The 14,230-nt window shown below is 38.2% G+C and overlaps 1 protein-coding gene across 14 annotated transcripts in view; it reads right to left on the reverse strand.

Moving 5' to 3' along the window:
* The window catches only part of LOC131239206 (transportin MOS14), a 57,996-nt gene that overhangs the window by 24,630 nt on the left and 19,136 nt on the right, over window positions 1-14,230 (reverse strand). For all 14 annotated transcript variants that reach the window (XR_009168086.1, XM_058236792.1, XM_058236790.1 and 11 more), the window contains 4 exons: window positions 11,258-11,338; window positions 2,572-2,685; window positions 1,678-1,757; window positions 1,387-1,522 (listed from right to left, as the gene is read on the reverse strand). Coding sequence is in view for 13 of the 14 variants with exons in the window: in XM_058236792.1 (XP_058092775.1) it covers window positions 1,387-1,522; window positions 1,678-1,757; window positions 2,572-2,685; window positions 11,258-11,338 (411 nt within the window). In the remaining variant the exon portion in view is untranslated. The remainder of the gene's footprint in view (window positions 1-1,386; window positions 1,523-1,677; window positions 1,758-2,571; window positions 2,686-11,257; window positions 11,339-14,230) is intronic.

Here is a 14,230-nt window from a genome sequence, read left to right on the forward strand (position 1 = left end):
AAAAAAGGTGCATGGCTGTTTTATAGCCACGCCACCTGTTCATTTTTTCGAGACCAAGAGAGAGGGAGAGAGAAATGAGAGGGAAATGGAAAAAATGAGAGGGAAAGAAGGGGAAAATGAGAAAGAGGAAGAAAACGAGAGGGAAAGAAAGAGAACGAGAGAAGAACAAGAAGAAGGAGAAAACGGGGGGGTGCAGCCGCAGCCGCAGCCCGAGAAGAAGAAGAAGAAGTAGGAGGAGGAGGAGGAGGAGGAGGAGAAGAAGGAAAGAAAGGAAAAAAAAGGAATGGTTTTTTTTTCTTTCTTTCTTTTTTTTTTTTCTATTTTCTTTAGGCCCGTAACAGCCGTTATGGAGCCGTAACGGCCGTTACGATCACAGAATTGGAGGGGTGCCCGTTTCGGCCCTGTATCGCGTAACGGCCTGGGCCATTACCGTTACGTATCGGCCGATACGGCCGTATCGTAACGGATACGGGACACCCTGTATGTTAGAGGAAGCAGATAAAAGGCAAGATCAAATTGAAGGGCCCATTCAAAAGGTCTACAAAAGACTGCGTAACTTGACGCCGTCAAAACAACATCAAGTGGTACCTTCTCATGCACAAGAAGGTGACAATGTCATGGAATCCAGTGGTAGTGATTCCAAAAATGTGCCATTCAATTGTCGCCATGGTAGATGAGGTGATCGCTGGAGGATCATGACCAAACCTATGGTGTAAAGGCTGGGATGCCATGTTCTACAAAGACTTGCAGCTGAAAAACTTCCTGGACTTGTTAGTGAACATGGAAATTTTCTTAAATTGAAGAATATGCAATATGAAAAGTGAAACTTGCAGTGATGTGACTGCATAGTTGTGTGCTTCGTGGTGACACATCCAGGAGATGCATAAACACATTGCCTATAAGTTGGAAAAACGGGACAAGATGAACCTAACAATCTTAACCTTTTAGAGCTCATTTGTCATCTTGAATAGTTACTATAACAGCATGATTGTTTAAGAATTGTCTGATGATCACCATGAAGAAAAGTGAACCTTGCATCAAACTTACTGAATTGGTCGCGTGCATTGGTGTTGACACATCCAGGAAAAGACGTAAACACATTGGCAATAAGTTGGACAAGGCAAGAGACAACTTGACAATCTTAACCATTTAGAACTTGAAGTGATCTTGACTAATTCTACCAGAATGATTGTTTAAGTAGAAGACAGACTTCCCTACTACACAATGACTAGCAATTTAGCATAAATAAATTGGTAATATATAACTAGTCAACTGGCATTAATATTACAATACTTGGCTACAGGCCCTTGCAAGGCCACAACAACGACCACAAGGTAAAAGAAGCATTCAAAGGAGTTCTATCACAATTCTAAATGGAAAGATTACCTCGCCAATCCAAATTAAAATTTCCAAATTTGAAGCTTCATGAATCGCTGTAGAAGCATCTTCACAGAGTTTACGCAAGGCTGAGGCACAAGCATTTGCACACAAGGGTTCTGTAATTCCTGAAGCAAAGAATAGTCTGGAACTAGTGGCATTAGTACAGAAAGGAAACAACGAGACGCTGGACGCAACGGGGTAAAAAGAGAATGCTGAGAAAAGTAATAATTAAAGTTGCCATGTAGACAACCTACTGTGAGATGATATCATTAGAAGAGAAATGGATCAGATTCTTACAGTAAAGGTCTAATGTTGTTTTGAAAAGCAGATATCCACTTGGAATAAGAACCAATGACATCTGCAACTGATCTGTATACCTGTAATGGAAATAATCATTCAAAACATGAAGAACATAACTAACCATCCAAGTTACATAACCTATGTTTGGCTATAGTTGAATAAAACACCATGTGAAATGTGATTTCTGAATATATAAATAACATATATATATATATATATATATAATATTATATATATATATATATATATATATATATATATATATATATATATATATATATATATATATATATATATAATATTATTACACAATGTAAATTATCCAAAACTTCCAAAATACCAACAGAGAATAGATTTTTGTAGGGGTGTCAATGGGCCAGGCTTGGGCCTGAAAAATCAGAATATTGAATGGGGCCAGCCCGAAGGCTTGGCCCGAAACAGTTCAAAATCCAGGCTGAGACCTACCTCAGGCCCGGCCCGTTGACAGCCCTAGATTTTTGTAACTAACTGTTTAAAACTGGTTTTAAGCCACTTATTTCATTTTCTTTACTTGGGAGGAAAAACTAAAAGGCAAAGAACAAAATAAAATTTAATTATTTTCAAAACAACTTTCTACTACATTCTTCCTGTCGAAATTTCAGTTTATGAACCACAACTTTTTCTTTCCACTTTTCCAGGTATATTGTTTTTGGACCTGTTCGTTCTTTCATTAAATAGACCCTACCTTATAATTCAACTTTATAGTTTTGGGACTTCTTTATCGATATTTTCAGGGCTATTGTGTTAATCTAACTATTCAAAACTGTATGCAAATGCAAAAGGTTGGGATCAGGCTGGGAATCAAAATATCAATAGGGCAATTGAATTTTGGGAAGCACGCATATAACTTACAAAGCACAAGAAGCCCTTTAGCTCAACGGTCACTCTGTTCGATAGTATTGTCACCAATTGCATAATCACTGAGAAATCAAATGGATGTCCATCTTGTAGAATTTGTTCTGCAACCTGAAACAATTTTTGCGTACAATTTGAAGGTTGTGAGAAAGGGAGAAACAAAGCCAAAGCATAAAATTGTCAAGGTCTGGCATCTGAATTTGAACTGTCAGTAGGTTTGGAATTAAAATTATCTCTACATAAACATTTTCATAGGAAGCCTTGAGCAACCATGCTACATTTCAGTCACAGAATGATTCATTTGTCAGCAATTACACATTTAAATCATGGAATATAAATAAAAATTAAAAAATTAAAAAAAAAATTCTTAATGGATGGTCAATAAATGGTTATAAATGGTTCACTGGGAATCTAAAAGGTACCTGCAGGTTGGACTGGTACAAATCGTTAAAACAGTGCCCTGCCCTTCCAAGGCCTCTACTCAAATACTTTGAAGGTGTATGGTCTGCAGTGTTCAAAATATCGGTATCGTGTTACGTATCGCATCCTTGGGATATAGATATGTATCGGTTATGGATATATCGTTTATATCGGATAATTTATTGCACTTTTTGGAAAACATGGGGAAACATTAAGAAAATGGTTGAATTTTTCAATTAAACTTCAAAGATTCTTAAAAAAGACTTTAATAGACACTTTTAAATCATAGCATATAAAAAAAAGAAGTGTACATAATAAGTTTCCTTTGCATAGGGTCCTGGGCTATGTGTTGTCTGACTGAACTAGTGCAAGTATATTCAAATTGAATGCATAACATTTAGAATTATGTGATGATCATTTAATCAAACACTTTTAAATACTTCGAAACTAGTCTCAATTGAGAACTAGTTGAAGGAAAATTTCGAAAAAAATAATAATATTTTAATAATTTTTAATTAAAATATGATTTTTATTTTTCGAAAATTGACAAGGACTTAAAAATCAGTAGATCAACCCTTATACAGACTTGATTTCATGTTTAGAGTGCAACATTGTAAGCAATTTGGGAGAAATTAAGAAAATTTTGAAATTTTCCCAATTTTTCCCAAATCAGAACACCTGCACTCAAATTTCAAAATTAGGGTGAATGTGATGATCATTTCATCAAATACTCATAAATACTTCAAAATTACTCTTAATTGATAGCTAGTTGAAGGAAATTTAAAAATAAAAATAAAAATATATAGCGAACATGAAAAACCAATAGATATTGAAATCGAAGCTCCAACTCTATAATCAAAACATGAAGAACCAATAGATTTGTAACCATTTGACACCGATTTAACATAATTTCAACAAAAAAAAAAGGAGTGAAAATGCTTACCGGATCGAACATGTGGGATATATCAGCAATACTTGCGTGTTTCATATCGCATAGGTGGGATACAAGATATATCGTGGGAAATATCGGCCGATATCGTCAATATTTAAAACATTGGTGGTCTGGATCTTGACAACATAGTTGTGACTCTCTAATTCTTTTATAATTCAAAAAGGCACTCTTTTCCACTCATGCATTCTCATGACTACGCCAGAAGATCCTTTTCAAACTATGGAATATGGATTTTGCAGCAGGACATCTCATCACCAATGCTAGAATGTGGGGCATCCCAGTGACGCTGAGGATGGTTAACTTTGTTTTGGACAACCAAGGTAGACAAATTCTTACTTAACCTTAAAAACAAGGAGGTCTGCTTGGCATAGTTTAAATATTTGTAACCAAGCAGTAACATCCAGCTAGAAAAATAATATGCAGTCATATGTATCAGAAAATACATATCATTCGTCCTAGAGTGATTTTTAATTTTATTTTTTTTAGAATTAACGTAGAGGATTATATTGATAAAAGGGAAAGAAAATACAAGAAAGGGAGAAAAACACAGCTCTGCTGATATAGCAGAACCGCTACGCAGCTAGAAAATCAAAATTACAATCTATTGCCTTAATCGAGTAAGTAGCCCATTCGACCAGAAATTGGATCGCCCTAGACGTAGTGGACTCCGCCGAGTTGGCTTTGTCGTTGAAGCACCAATCATTCCTTTTGACCCAAACAGCCCACCAAACCACAAGAAGGGTCATTCGCCATAGAGGAGTCCGGTGTTTCCCGCATTTAACCCCATGCCAGAAAGAAAGGAGACTGTTAGTTGAACCTAGAAAACAGCAGAGCACGTTGAAGCGGTGGAGAATAACTAACCAAATCTTGTATGTGAAAGGACAGTGAATGAAAAGATGATTGATCGTCTCTTCATTGGCCATGTAACAGACGCAAATATTGATAATTTTCATTCCCCGCTTCCACAGATTATAAACAGTGAGAACCCTCTGATTTCCCACCAACCAACCGAAGACCGCGATTTTGGGAAGGACCGAATATTTCCAGCCATGATACCGCAATAGACCAGCAGGAGGAGCAATTTTTTCAAGCAAGAATCCGTAGAGGGATTTTACAGAAAATCTGCCTTGTTTATCCGGACGCCAGGACAGACTGTCAGGTACATTGCGATTAAGCGATAGGCTGTAGATGCGATTAAGGAGGACAGCGTATTCTTCTATCTCCCATTCCCTAAGGTTCCTTCTGCATTCGATGTTCCAAACGAGATTTCCTCCAACTAATGATAAGCAATCAGCAACCTTGCAGTGGGGGAATTTGGTGATGCGAAATATGTTTGGGAAGGCTGTGTCGAGCGTGTCATTCCCCGACCAGGGGTCCAACCAAAACCGAGTTTGGGATCCATTACTTGTCACCATGGATATACCGCTAAGAACTTCCGACTTGGTAGAAATGATGTCCCTCCATATAACAGATATCTTGTGGTTACAACTGCTATTGGTCTACCAACCCCCCTTGGACCTGCCGTATTTGCTCTTTATCAGCTCATTCCATAAGGCCCCATCTTCGTTCCCGAGTCTCCACAACCACTTCCCAAGAAGAGCGCGATTCATAAGCTTAAGATCCTTGATACCTGCCCCACCGTCTTGCGTCGGACAACAGACAACCTTCCAATTGCGGGATTAAATTTCTCCTTATCTGTCTTTCCTTGCCAGAGAAAATCTCTTCTTAGCTTTTCCAAAGCATTAACAACCGATGCCGGACACTTAAACAGCAACATGTAGTAGATTGGAAGGTTTGACAACGCTGAGTTTATAAGAGTTAACCGACCCCCCAAAGATAAATACCTGCTCTTCCAGTTTGCTAGATAGGACCTAACTCTGTCAATGATCTTATCCCAAGATTTCTTAGGAGGCTTCTCGACACACAAAGGAAGGCCCACGAAAGATGTAGGGAGGGAATGTACCGCGTAGCAAAAGAAATTAGCGTGCTCCTTTAGTTCTGCTTCCTCCATATTCACCCCCAGCATAGTGGACTTGTACATATTTACTCGGAGGCCCGAAATGGCTTCAAAGCAGCGTATAATAGTGCATAAATTGCTGACTTTCACTTGCTCAGCATCGCTGAAGAGAAGGATATCGTCAGCGAACTAAATATGGGATATTGGAACGGACATCCCCTGCACTTTAAAGCCTCTAATAAGGCCTACTTTCTGGCCCCTACAAAGCATGCGGGACAAGGCCTCACCCGCAATCAGGAACAAAAAGGGAGAGAGCGGGTCGCCTTGGCGAAGGCCCCTGGAGCTAAGGAAAAACCCTTTCAGAGATCCATTGACGAGAAGGGAGAAGACAGCCGATCCCACGCATTCTCTGATCCATTTGCACCACCTCCCACCGAAGCCCATTTTGTGAAGCATATACATGAGGAATTCTCATTCGACATGGTCGTACGCCTTCTGAATATCTAATTTGCATATGAGGCCCTTGCTTTTGGATATGAATCCGGAATTCCTATTCGACATGGTCGTACGTCTTGGAGTGAATTTTGACTAGCTTGGTGTAGTATTCTTAATGTATACAAATATCATAAGGAAACACCAGGACTGGAATCAGACAAGTACAGGGCGATTGTTACGCACAATACTGAATGATATTATAAACCGTGCCTTGGCTGCCAAAACAAAAAGCGTTACAAGTTCAAGTAGAAGGATCAATCTCAATGGCATATATAATATGAAATTTTTTTCCTTGATCTCTTAGTTAATGCAGTTGGGTTTTCTCAACAAAAGTGGCATGCTAAGAAATCATATAAGTAATCCCTATGTTCTTTTCTTCTTCTTTTTTCTTTTTTTTTTTCTTTTTTTACGAGGGCCCACTCGATTACACAACGTTTTAACCCCTCAATTGACAGGAATGTTTGTCTTTTGATTTCTTAGTAGTGCAGGAGGGTGGCTTCCGAATGAGAAATTTTCTCAACCCTCCAAAGTGTTGTTTAAACCACAACATATATGAACCAAGGCCAAACTCAATGAAGAAGAATTGTCGACGAAAACTTTCTGATCTAGTCCAATCCAAAGAAACTATTGAGACATCCAAAGGCAATGGTCATCAACGTCATCTCATAGCCTTGTCCCAGCAAATTTCAGGTCAGCTTTAAAATCATGTTTTGCCTATTGAAACAAACATCCTCATGGTAGCTTGTCAAAAGTTCTACAACCAGTTGCCCACCTAGCATCAACCCTCCTCCTTTGCCAGTGTTGAATATAGGTTGTGGCAGCTGTCACCAAGCAGAGTTTGTTGGAGGCTTGGATAACAATGACAACAATCAAATATTTAGATTGGGTTTTACTAATCCTAATTCACCAATCATTCCTACCTAAGTTCCTATCCTCTCTAAGTGAATCCTTCATATCCCACACCACCTTGATCCAAATCCTTTTAGGCCTTCCTCTCATCCAATTTTTACGCCATCTCGTCTTCATTACGCATGACCAAACCATCTTTATATGCATTTGTATCATGTCAGTACTAGTGTCCAGAATATTAGTACCATTATCAATGATCAGGGATATAGAAACATGTATTGGTATCGTCAATAATGGTATCGCTGATATTATTGATGATGCTTGGAAAAATATTGTTGTCTAAAGGAAATGTTGGGGAAGCATAGGAAAAATGTGAAATTTTTCAGTGAAACTTCAAGACATGTTTATACATGTAGAATCAATATATATATATATATATATATATATATATATATATATATATATATATATAGGGAAGAGGTTCTATGCGGTCGAGCTCATGGGAAATCCCCATGAGGTCGAGTTGTGTGGGCCCCACCATGATGTATGTCGAACATCTACTCCATCAATCAGATGCACCATTCCATTGTGGGCCTAGGGCTTAAAAATCAAGTCAATCCGTGACTTGTGTGGGCCACCACACCACATACAAAAGTTGAGAGGGGTTACCCTCCATTAAAACATTCATAATTATTTTTTGGGCCCACCGAGATGTGGTTCACAAATCCGTCCCACCCATTATGTGTGTCCCACTTGGATGAGGGGTCAGACCAAGTTTCGGACACATCCAAATTTCAGGTGGGCCCCACCAAGTGCTTTTATATGTTTTAGGCATGTCTTCACATGAGTTTAGATGTTATGGCCCACCTGAGTTCCTTATACGGCTGATTTTTGGGATGTCCCATAATTGAAAGGGGACCCATCAAATGCACGGTGTTGATGTTTGACATACATCATGTTGGGGCCCACACAGCTCGACCTCATGGGGAGTTCCAATGAGCTCGACCGTATAGAACCTTTTCCCATATATATATATATATATATATATATATATATATATATATATATATATATATATATATATATATATATAACTACATTTTATAGGGGTCTAAACGTGTTATCAAAAAAATCAGTATAAAATAAAGATACAAAATGGCCAACACTCGTTAATATATTTCCACATTAATTAAAGTGAAGAACACTATTTCCAATATAAAAATTGAAAAATTAGGATTTTTCCAGCTTTCCCCAATTTCCACTTGCATGAGAATCAATAGGCTTGGATTTCCATTACAATCCATGCTACCATTAAAAAACAAAAAGGTTTCTACAGATTTTTTGTTCTCTTTGCGCTCTAACTCTTCTTCATTTCGAGTCGAGATTTATCCCCAAATCCAAACTTTTATTCAATAAAAACCACGAGTGATCAAGATCATCTAAGAAACAAATGGATATATATATATATATATATATATATATATATATATATATATACATACATACATACATACATATATATATATACACACACATATATATATATACCAAAATGGAGATTTTTTGGGTTTTTGAAAATTTTCCCAATTTTCTGTCAATTTACATCTATTTATGAACATTTCCCTAGTAATAGAGATATTGTCAATGGTATCACCGATACCAAGGAACTTTTATGAGGGATTCTTCTCAAAGTATCGATGATATCGATAATATCGCAAAGTGTCGCCGATATTATCATTTGAAATTTTTTATACTTCCAGCAATTTCAATATCATTGACCTGAGGATACCGATAATATTCGATAATATTGCTGATATTTGGAACACTAATCACTGGTGCTCCTAGGCTGCTTTGGATGACCTCATTATTAATTATCCAAAGAGAATGGTACTCATGAAAAAGACTAATGGCTCACATATACATGATTTCATGAAGAAAATTTACTGAAACTACAAGATTTTTTTTAAGGTTTATTAGAAAAGAAGAGCCAAAGAAGAGATTCTAAGTAAAAATACAATGGCTAGGCCCAAACAAAAAAAGAAAAATTACAGTCATCAAGAGCCTTTATGCAGAAGGCCCATCCCATGACATCTAGCTTCGCCCTTCCTCCAACACCATCCTGCTAAGATTCTGAAAGCGCCAAGTATTCCTTTTTCCCCAAAAGGGCCCAAATGCCTACTAAAAAGGCTAACTTCCAAACCACCTTTCCTTTTTCCTAACCCAGCCCCCATGTCATGTTAGGAAGATCGCCGATGACACATGTAAAAAAGTTGAAGAATCTCTCCCACACCCATCTAGCAAAAGAACAATGGATGAATAAATGATTTACTTACTCTGTATTCTACATGCCAAATATTGGGAATCACCATCAACCTTTTTTTAGGGTTGTCTATTGTAACTTGTAAGTGACCCTATTCCCACTCACTAACCAAGCAAATGCCACTACGTTAGGAGCCCCGCCATAGAAGCAAACATAAGAGGTGTGATGTCCTCTCTTGCCCAATGATAACTTGTGTATCAACATGTACAATGACATGACAAAGAACTAATCTGACTTTTCCTTATTCCACACCATCACATCCCTCTCACCCAAAGGACAAAAGCAATGAAGCTGTGCCAAATCGAATGAAATTGTTCGCTTCCCCATCCCTCAAATTCCTCTGACATGCCAAAACATTAATTCGCCACAACCAAAGAAGAAATGAACAACAGGAATATTCATTTCCGAATATAACCTTGCTAACCTCAGAAACTTTGCATAGAGTGTCCTCTCTCCTCTCCACACATCCTCCAAAAATGAATCCTCTTCCTATCACCTAATGAGAAAATAACCCCCTCCTTAAACTTAATCACCAACCTAGCAACCGCCTTTCACAACCCTGAAGCCCTATATGAGGATGAGTCCTTTTACCCACCATCCCCCTTCCTTACCATCGTACTTACTAGCAATCATATCTCTCCATAAGCTCCCTTCTTCCGTGTTGAATTCCTACAACCACTTACCTAACAAAGCAAGATTCATAAACTCCAACTTCATTTTACCTGCTCCCCCTTCCCCTTAAGGCTTGCACACCTCTTCCCACTTCAATAGATGAAACTTTTATTGTGACTATCTCCTAGGAATAAACAAACAGTTATTCGTTGTTTGCAACATTGATGGTTTCGAAGAAGTGGAAATGAAGATACCGTGCCATTCTTTATCTGTCATAACTCGTAATAATTCAGTTGAGGGCAAAAGCTTCAATTTGAAAGGTTCAAGTACTTATCGTAAGCCACAATATTCTAAACACATGCAAATAAAGCCAAACCTCAATAAAGTAAAGATTAGATTATTGGTTGTCTTCAACTTCATCCAAAAAAAGAAAACCCTTCAAATTTTTGAAAGCCAAGACTTGATCATTTGGTAAGATGAAGGTGCATTTGGAGAACAATTGGAATGGATGTATTCCTTGCTAGCTTCACATAGGTTAGGATGATTGGGATTTGGAAGAAAGTAGGTTAGTATAAGGGTTAGGATGTAGATAGAGAGAGAGAGACAGCCAATGGAATGACAATATCAACAAAATGGTGGCTTTGGTTTTAATTAAAGAAGAAATCATGCATATTGGGAGGTGCTCTCATAATGAGAGAGACCAAAACCATGATCTTAAAATACGAGGCAACTAGCCAACAAGCACATGCTAGGAAAAGAAGAATGAAAAAAAGAAAGAAAAAAAAAAAAAAAAAAAAAAAACATAACTAATAACATGCATGCATGACTCATCTCTCGACATTCTCATAGGGATAACAAGAATGGCAACGAAATCAGATCTAGGCATGGCCATGCTCCATGCTTGACAATAAATTAAGAATCCACTATGTAGCAGAAAAGGAGAAGAGAGTAGGCATGCTCAAGAACCTCTAGAGACATATAAGGAAGATGCTAATAAAAGGTAGCAGTTCACATAAACTTTCATGAAGGTGAATGTGAACCTCAAGGGCATAAACTGCAAGTAGTAAAATGTGCTCACCACATTAAGTGCAAACATTCTAGTTTCCACCTCTCTCCAAGGAATCAGTCCATCTGCAGAAGCCCATCCACGGCAGAATAGCTACAATGAAATAAGAAATCACTATGTAAATTTTTGAAAAAAGTTCTAGAGAAATGTATAAACACAAGTATAAAAAAATGAAATTGTGTAATTTGATAGGATGGATCTAGTCTCCATGTTGTGTTGTCTGTAAAAAGAAAGTTACAAACTGTTCACTAGGGAACATGTGGTTATTATAGAGAAGATTCAAGATACCATCAAATGCCTTACTTTGCTTTTAGATGGATAATTTAGCAACATCAACATCAATTTTTATTTATTATCAGTGTCCATGGCAAGGTTTCTACTAATGAAAGCTGGCAATGGAACACGCTAGTCCGCTGGTTTTCTCGATCCAATCAACCACAAACTGGGCCCAAGTCTGCTTTTTAAGCCTGCAGTCCCTGGCCAGAAATTTTAGGCCCGAACTACTATAGCGGCTGGGCCAAGGCTCAAGTCCAACCACTTTTTCTGTTGGGAACAACCCAAGACAGGGTCCAGGCCTGTTTATGACTTGCTACCTTTAAAGACAATGCCTAAATTTCAGCCTGGACTAATAAATAGTCCACTTTGGCCCCACCCAAACACAGACCATTGCATGCTATTACAAACTACCCAAATAATCACATGAAAACTATCTTCGTTCTCTTTAGGCAGGTGTATATGAGCTTAGTAAGCCAACCAAGACAGAGAAGTTAAATTATTCAAGACATTCACCGTAAGGCCCTCCCCAATGATGCGCTGGGATCAAGTTTCTAGAAAATCAGCCAAAAGATAGAAAGTCATCTGATCCCTCTTTAACATGTGGGTGGAGGCTAGTACAGATTTTAGTGGATTATTAAGCCCACTGATCTAGTCCCTATTTAATAGGTGAGAGCATTTGGACCATGTTCAAATGCTGAGTGAACGTTGTGACTTGTCCCACACATTCCAACATAGAAGGTTAAGCGAGTGGATTGTTTACATGAAAGGCTTAATTTTAAAACTGGTTATTAAAAACCATTAGGTGTCCTTACTGCCAGGGTTGTCTGGGACTGAGAACGCTATGATTATGCCCTTAGAGATGCAAGATGAATCTTCTAAAGAAGCTTAATAACAAGAAAGTGCCGAACTGTCGAAGGATGTGGACAGAGTTCCAATATCCCATATTACCCAGTATCAAGTACAGCAACAATTACCCTTCCGAAAAAAATGGCATCGATTGGGCTTGTCCTCAAAATCCAAATTCTTGGGAGATGGTATGGTACAGATTCATGGCTGCCCACTACCTAGAACCATATTAAAATAATTACCGAACAAGATCACAAGTTGAATTTGTTGCCCAAATGGTACGGTTTCCTAGTTCGAAATATTGATAGCTCTAGAGTCCAAATCCCAGTAAATCTGAATTTCAAGTCTTGGGGAAGGGCATCCCCATCATTGATCCTATCTAAAGTATGACTTGGGTACTGCAGTTTTCTTAAGGATCGAAGTAATGTAATCACAGTATATCCAAAGCTTGTCAGTTGAGTCGAGATATTTTAGGATTTATTCATGTGTGAGCCAATAGTGTTCTAGTATTTTGAAAGAGACTGGCAAACCCACTAGAAAATCACAAAGTCATGTGAAAATCAAATGGAGTCACCATTAACCGGATTTTGGGACTTAGATTCCCGTCAAATGTCAATGGTTAGAGAAACACTGAGGCAATTCACTCGCAGAATAGTTGAAGGTTTGAGAACCAAGTCTCCAACAATGGTCTCTACTCCCAAAGTCTAGGTAAGGTGCTCAGTGATGGAAAAAGAAAGGGTGAGGCACCTTCTCCACCTATGCAATGCATGATCGTAGCAGCAAATAAAGTCTTGGGAATTGGCTTTAAATTATATAAACATAATAATGATTTATTTGGTCATCCAACACATCTTCAATGACTTACTCGAACCGGTGCGATGCTTCAGGCATCTAGATAGCTTGTTCTTCTATGCTCTCATTTTTATAATGTATAAGGTAAAATGTAAGGTCTATATTGAAAATGGGGCTACTCTTCATTTTGTGAGGAACCTCAATCACACATGCATTATCATCGAGCTTCTTGAAAACATAAAAAGGACCCACCTTTTTGGAGTGGAGCTTGGTATAGGATCTTGCTGGAAACTTCTCAGGCTTCAGTTGATCCTTCTAATTAGGTGATGCAACCTCTTCAACTCTCCGCTTCTGACTCCCACTCCCGCCTCGTTCTTTTTTATAGTTGTTTATATTTTGAAAGAGATGTTTCCTCGCTCCTGCACTTGAATTTCATGCCACTTTGCTTCACACTTTGTGCAAATATAAGCTTCAGCTTCAGCTTGTCAAATGTGCTTTGTGAGGCTACATTCATATTGCTCCCACCATCTCAAAATTTCATTGCAGTTGCGTGGGTTGCCAATTACCACCATTACTACCCACCAGAGTACCCTAAATACTCCTGTAGTCGTGTTGGCCAATCCTATATGGAGCTACCGTTCCGGATGCTAAGTAAAATGCGAACCTGACCTGCTCAAAGCTAAACAAGATGAAAACTGCCCCAACTTGAAAGTTGTTGTGTCTAGCTATTATCTTGTGTTGCTCTTTCACGTGAAATGCTATTTATGGGCCTCTTCTACACTTTTGGGATTGATTCCACTCTATTTGTATAGCCATCCTCAGCTCATGACAATACTTTGCAACCCGTTGTATCTTCGTATCATTTGTATCACACATCACCATTAGGTCATAAATTTTTTGCATGTATTCGGCAGTTGGATTCCCTTATCGAAGGCTAAGAAGTTCTCTAAAGGCCTTGCCTTGCCCTTGTAATTTAATGGTAAAAAGTTCTTTTTTAACTTCACATTCATCTCTTCCCAAGTCGATATGGGTAGAAGGCCACAATGTGGTTTATCTCTCACAACTGTATGC

The sequence above is a fragment of the Magnolia sinica genome, chromosome 3 (assembly GCF_029962835.1).
Source record: "Magnolia sinica isolate HGM2019 chromosome 3, MsV1, whole genome shotgun sequence".
Lineage (NCBI taxonomy): Eukaryota > Viridiplantae > Streptophyta > Magnoliopsida > Magnoliales > Magnoliaceae > Magnolia > Magnolia sinica.